General features: G+C 37.9%; 1 protein-coding gene across 1 annotated transcript in view; it reads left to right on the top strand.

Moving 5' to 3' along the window:
- Window positions 1-6,243, top strand: part of LOC102834024 (chromosome unknown open reading frame, human C3orf67) — a 443,079-nt gene that overhangs the window by 242,546 nt on the left and 194,290 nt on the right. Inside the window, exon 7 of the mRNA XM_006862094.1 lies at window positions 3,008-3,162. Coding sequence (XP_006862156.1) covers window positions 3,008-3,162 — 155 coding nt within the window. The remainder of the gene's footprint in view (window positions 1-3,007; window positions 3,163-6,243) is intronic.

Below are 6,243 nucleotides of genomic sequence, written 5' to 3'. Positions count from 1 at the left end.
CTTCCCTGTAAGTGCATGGATATTATCCTGTCACTTATAGCATTGTACCTCATGACTGATCTGGATGGTCTTTTTGACGATGAATGCAACACCATTCCTCTTCAATTTGTCATTCCCTGCATAGAAACCATGTGGTTGTCAGATTCAGAATGGCCAATACCAGTCCATTTCAGCTCACTAATGCCTAAGACATCGATGTTGATGCATTCCATTTCATTTTTGACAACTTCCAGTTTTCCCAGATTCATACTGCGTACATTTCATGTTCCGATTTTCAGTGGATGTTTACAGCTGTTTCTCTTCATTTTGATTTGTGGCCCATTAGCAAATGAAGGTTCTGTGAGCTTTTCTCTACTTGGAGGAGGCATTTTTTTTTTTTTCCCCAGTCACATTTTGAGTGCCTTCCCACCTTCCCGTCCTGTATCTGACAGTGTTTCTCTGGTATTCATAGAGTTTTCAGTGACTAGCGATTCGGAAGTAGTTGTCACTCTTTCTTCCTAGTCTGTTTTTGTTTGGAAGCTCAACTGAAACCTGTCCACCATGGGTGACCCTGCTGGTTATTTAAAATACCGGCGACATAGCCTTCAGAATCACAGCAAGTCAAACCACCACAGCACGACAGACAGATGAGTGGTGGTTGTGTGGTCGCTGTAAAACAGGAATCTCCTTGCGCTACGCCCCTTAAGTCCGGCTCAAAGGTGGGATTTCCGTCCTCAGATGTCGTGGATGTTGCTTCAGTCAAGAGGCGGAAGCACAGCAGGGGCGACTGTTACTTGGCTATATTTCCGCAGTTTCTGTTTCCATGAGCCACAGGTATGTTTCTAAAATGTGTATATGTTTTCCCATCTCTAAAGCTGTTCACGGACTCTCAGGATGGCTGCAGCATGTTCTTTCCAATGCCACTTCTTGTCAGTTAAGTTATCTCCTCTTTTGCCCCATCTATTCAACTTTTTCCCCAGTAAACACTCAGTCCACTTTTCTATCCCTTCCTCTTGAGCTCCGAGTTAAAGGACCATTCTGTGTGACTGTCACATCCGGATTTCTGTATCCGTGCTGCAGAGAGTCTGCACAGTCCTTCTATCTAGTTTACCATCTGTCTCCAACTTCTGGTTGTTTTTCTAAATGTCTATGACAAAGAATGGGTAAAACAAAAAAACCTGAAAACTAAAATTTGTAAATCTAGTTAGTTTTTAGTGGCTGGAGCATTAGAGGAGCCCTGGCTGCACAGTGGTTGAGCGCTTGGCTGCTAACTGAAAGAGGGTCTGCTTCTGCAAAGATTTGTTGTTGATAAGTGCCATCAAGTTAATTCCAAATCAGAGTGACACTGTATAGCATGTCCAATGAGTGACTAATGGGTATATACCACCAACCTTGCAGTTAATAGTCCAGTACTTATCCTACAGTGCCACCCCAGGTCTCCTCTACAAAGATTTATAGCTTTGAAATTGTTTGGAATAGTTCTACTCTGTCTCACAGAGTTTTTATGAGTCTGAATTTACTGCATAACAGTGGGTTTGGGTTTAGTTTGTTGTGTGTTTTTGGAGCACTCAGATGTTTGGAAGCTTATTACACTGATGATGATTATTTAAGTTTTTAGTTAAATGATTCATTTTCCTCTTAAGATTAGGAAATTAGGATCTAATTAGGAAATTTTCATGGTTTTGGTGTTCTCAAACCCAACATTATTTCCTTTTACAAACTTGGTAAGAGCTTATATTTACATAAGGATGCTTTATGATGGATATTTATGATGGATAAGTGGTTGAATTTTTCTTACTGCTCACATGCACATTCAAATTTTATTTCCTCTAGATTCTAAAATTTAAAGCTTTACACATAAAAATTAAGAAAATATAGACTTTATTAAGAAGCAAAAAATAAAAGCTATGCTTATCTTAACCACCTAGAGTTATATGACATTTTGTTAGATTTCTTTCCAGTTTTTTGGGTTTTTTTTTGCCATTTGTATATTTTATAGGTTTATTTTCAATGGCCAATAAAGAGTTCTGTGTCTATCATTTTCACTTAGATTCTTATCTTGAAGCTTTCCATATTTTTAAGACACTTTCATAAACAGTTTCTCGTGGCTATTTATTACCCTGTCCCATGAAACACTCAAGTTCTGGAGATTAAAGTTATTCATTTTTTTTGGTATTAAAAACACCTTTTTATTAAGATCTGTGTCTGCATTTCTGGTTTGTATTTTGTTTTTTTATTTGTTTGCTTTTTAACCTTAAAATAGATTCATAAAGTAGAATTTTTGAGTAAAATGACCTGTATATTTTTAAGACTTTTAGCACACATATAGTAAAATTGATTCCAATGGTGATAGTACCAATTTCCACTCACATTTGCTACTTATGGCAAGGAAAAATATACAAATAAATAAGAAAAAAGAGCAATATTTAAAATGAGTTAAATTTTACTAAAATGAAAATTAAAATACCATTTAAATATATATGAATGGTATTAAATACCATTAGAAATTCAAATTATAATATGAAAGTAAGATTTAAAAGTATTCAAAGTTATAATACTTTCAAATTAGGATAAACTTAATAAGGGTATGTAGGAACTATACAATTTTTAAAAAATAAAAATTGAAAAAAATATTTACTCATGTAATATTTCTGAATGTTTAGCTCATTCGGTATGTCTTTGTACTTTTTTGGGATATACTTCCAAAATGTGTTGATTGCATCACATTTAACTAAATCATCTTTGCTGACACATATCTTATATAGAAGACAAACAAAGTATTTTAATGAATACTCTGATTTATTACACAGTTACTCATCTAATCCTTTCTACAGCCCTAGTATCTAAGCAAAAGAGTTATGCTGAATTCACAGATGAGAAAACCAAGACTAAGAGATGGAATAAATTGTCCTGGGTCACACTAGAAAATGTTTTACTTTAGTTCATTTTATCTGTAAGCTATATCCATTTGACAGTAATGGCTTACATTTAGAACATGAATGTTTGTCTCATTTTCAACTGTATATAGCGTTCTTTTTCCAACAGATGAGCCCACCGATACTATTCCACGAAGTTGCCAACTTACAACAGATGTTCCACAAGTTACACAGCTGCTAAATATGACCAAACTGCGCCAAACTGAAATAAAATTTGGAGGTCATCCGCTACGTTCAGCAGAATCAGGTATGCACTCAGGCACCTGAGTTATCTGCATTTTTGTTTGTAAAATCAAAGAAAGAAAATGCAAGCTTGAAAAAAATGCTTTAAATCTTGATATTAAGTAGTATTAGCCTGTATCAGTGATAAATCCTTATTAATATAAATTTCTTTCTAGATTTTAGATTTATTTTTAAGTATTTTTTTGAATATAATGAATCAATGCATCCTTGATTGTTCTCCTTTTCCTATATGTTTCCTTTTTCGGGAACTTTTTATTATGAATTGAATAAATACAATTTACATCAGTTTTACATTCAACACACTACACTTCATCTCATATCAGTTTTTTTTTTTTTTAAGTTTTTATTATGAATTATGTGATAGTTTACATGGGAGAACATCAGCTTTACATTCATTCTGTCTTATATTGTTTCATTGCCATGATTACAATCCCCTCCATACATCATCATCCATCCAAATGGTATACCCTGTAAGCCTGCCCCTAGGTCGTCAGATAGCTCCCCACTCATTTTGATGGTGCTCACAGCTATGCCACTCGCCTCTGTACAGCTCCAGTTACCAGAAGAGCTGAAGCTTCAATGGAGGTGTATATGAGTGGGAGCTGGCCATGCCTCTGGTCACCAAGGGAATGTGGGTAAAAAGAAAAAATGTGTTCCTTTTCTCCACATGTCTTCAGTATGTTTCTGCAATGCCAATATGCTGTCTTGTCTCTGAAGCTGCTCACAAAAGTTTAAGATGGCCGCACCATGTCTGATCAGCTGGCCCAGGTCACTAGTCTGTTTCCATTTTTTGCCCTGTCTGTTCAGCTTTCTCTCCACTTCTCTCTCCCTTTATCTTTAGCTCAAGGTTCCAGGATTATTACCTGCATCTGTTTGCTTTGGCTTTACTTATTTTTGTTGTTAAGTGCCGTTGAGTTGATTCCAACTCATAGCAACCCTGTATAGGGTTTCCAAGGAGAGATTGGTAGGTCTGATCCATCAACCTTGTAATTAGCAGTCCAGTGCTTATCCTACAACGCCATACCAGGACTCCTTTATCTTAGTTGTAGAGGGTCTGTATGGGTTTACTGCTTAGTCCGCCTGCTTGCTGCCTTTCTTCCTTTTCGTATATATTTCTAAGCCCCCCAGGTATGTCTCCCACACATGCTTCCTCCTCCATCCTATTGATGCTACTTCCATTGTTCTAGTTTCAGCCATCACTCTTCTGCCAAGCATTAGCCTCCCCAGTTAATTTCCTAAATTGCTGTCAGAGTTATCTTTTTGTAATAAAAATGTGGTTACATTACTCTTTGATAAAATAATTTTTTAATGCCTTTTCTGCTGTCTAGATAAAATGAAACACCTTTGGGAAGTCACATAAAGCCAGCCCACCCTAATCTAAACCTACTCTTTTTTCTTCTTCATAAAGCTTTCCTCTGTGGGCTTTCTTGTGTTCAGGTCTTGAAAAAGTTCATCTGTTGACCTAAAATGCCCTTTCTTATAGTTTGTGCATGGAAAAACTCCTGAGTCATTATTTCAGTATCCAAATCAAATGTCACCTATTCTCTGTTGTTGTTGTTGTTGAGTGCTTTCGAGTCACTTGCAACTCATATAGTCCCTTGCAACGCATAGGGTTTCCAAGGAGTGACTCGTGAGTTTGAACCAACGACCTTGCTGTTCAATTAGACCTGTGGTTCAGTGCTTATCCTACAGCATCACACCAGAACTATGTAGCCATCCCTAATTCTAACAAATACTATGCTCCTCTTCTCATAACTCTTTTCCCTCTCCTCTTTTTTGCAATACTTTGACATGTCTGCATCTCCAAGACAGTGTGACTTCTTCACAAGAGGCCTCTGTACCTCCTTCTTCTACATTCCTAACACCTAACACTGTACTTGCCATATTCCAGGCCAGGGACTGCAAATGCAGATCAGCTTAGAGGCCAGAAGATAACATAAATGAGTAGAGTGGGCTGGATGCCTGAAGATTGAACTTATGAAACCATTTTCTGCTTCAACAGGGAATCTCATTGCAGGGGTGGAACAGTACTTCAGAGAAGTTCATTTCTTCTGCTCAAACAGCAATTCACACAGCTCAGCATATTCGGTAGTGCATGGCAGTTAGCACTCAGACCCAGTGAAGATTCAGTAGGGAATGGTGAGTGGTGGGGCTGCTGTAAACTAGAGAGCTCATGCTCGCTCAAGGAGGAATAACTGCAATTCCGTTCTGGCCAATTATTGCCTCGTGCAAACACAGGTCCAGCCTCACCAGATCTTCCGCTTTTTCAAGAGGAACTGAATATCTGAATTTTTTTGATGACTTTCCCAATTTAAAAATGTTATATAATAGGTTTGAAAACACTTATGGGCCAAACAGAACATTCCGAGGCTACCGATTTTTTTATTATCTGTAGTAGATTCTTGTTGCTTTTGCATAGTACTTACAAATCAGGAACCCTTAATGTATAGTTGAGTGTTTCTCAACCCTCTGAGCATTAGAATCAACTAGGATACCTTAAAAATACCTGATGTTTCAAACAAACAAACAAACCTGCCATCACTGCTCCCTCACAGAAAGTGATTTCATTGGTCTGTGATTTTTGCTTTTGTTTTAACTCCCGGGTTGTTCTTTAGTGCTGTCCAGTCGCTTCCAACTCATAGCAACCCTTTTTTAGGGTTTCTGAGAAGCTGCCAACATTGTAGTTAGTAGTCTAGTGCGTATCCTACAGCGCCATCCCAGAACTACTGTTGTTGTTGTTAAGTGCCGTCTAGTCAGATTCAACTCATAGCAACCCTGTGAGGGTTTCCAAGGAGTGGTTGGTGGGTTTGAACTATCATCTTTTGGTTCAAACCAACCTTGCAGTTCATTGCTTATCCTACAGCACCATACTACAACAGCAGTGTACCATCAAGATGGAGAACCAGAGAACAAACCAGATGGCAGATCGGGTGGATGTGTAGTAAAGAGCTCTGCCAACAACAACACAGAATACCTGACCAAGCAAGTTCAGGGGATGGTCCCAGAACTCTGAACCAAATATGAAGGAATATTTAGAAGGTTGGAAGGCTCACAGCTGGGAGAATTTGTGGCAGAAGCAAGAAAT

The sequence above is a fragment of the Chrysochloris asiatica genome, unplaced genomic scaffold (assembly GCF_000296735.1).
Source record: "Chrysochloris asiatica unplaced genomic scaffold, ChrAsi1.0 scaffold00046, whole genome shotgun sequence".
In the NCBI taxonomy this organism is placed as follows: domain Eukaryota; kingdom Metazoa; phylum Chordata; class Mammalia; order Afrosoricida; family Chrysochloridae; genus Chrysochloris; species Chrysochloris asiatica.
The sequence above is the reverse complement of the archived record's forward strand: the minus strand, read 5'-3'. Positions and strand labels throughout refer to the sequence as shown.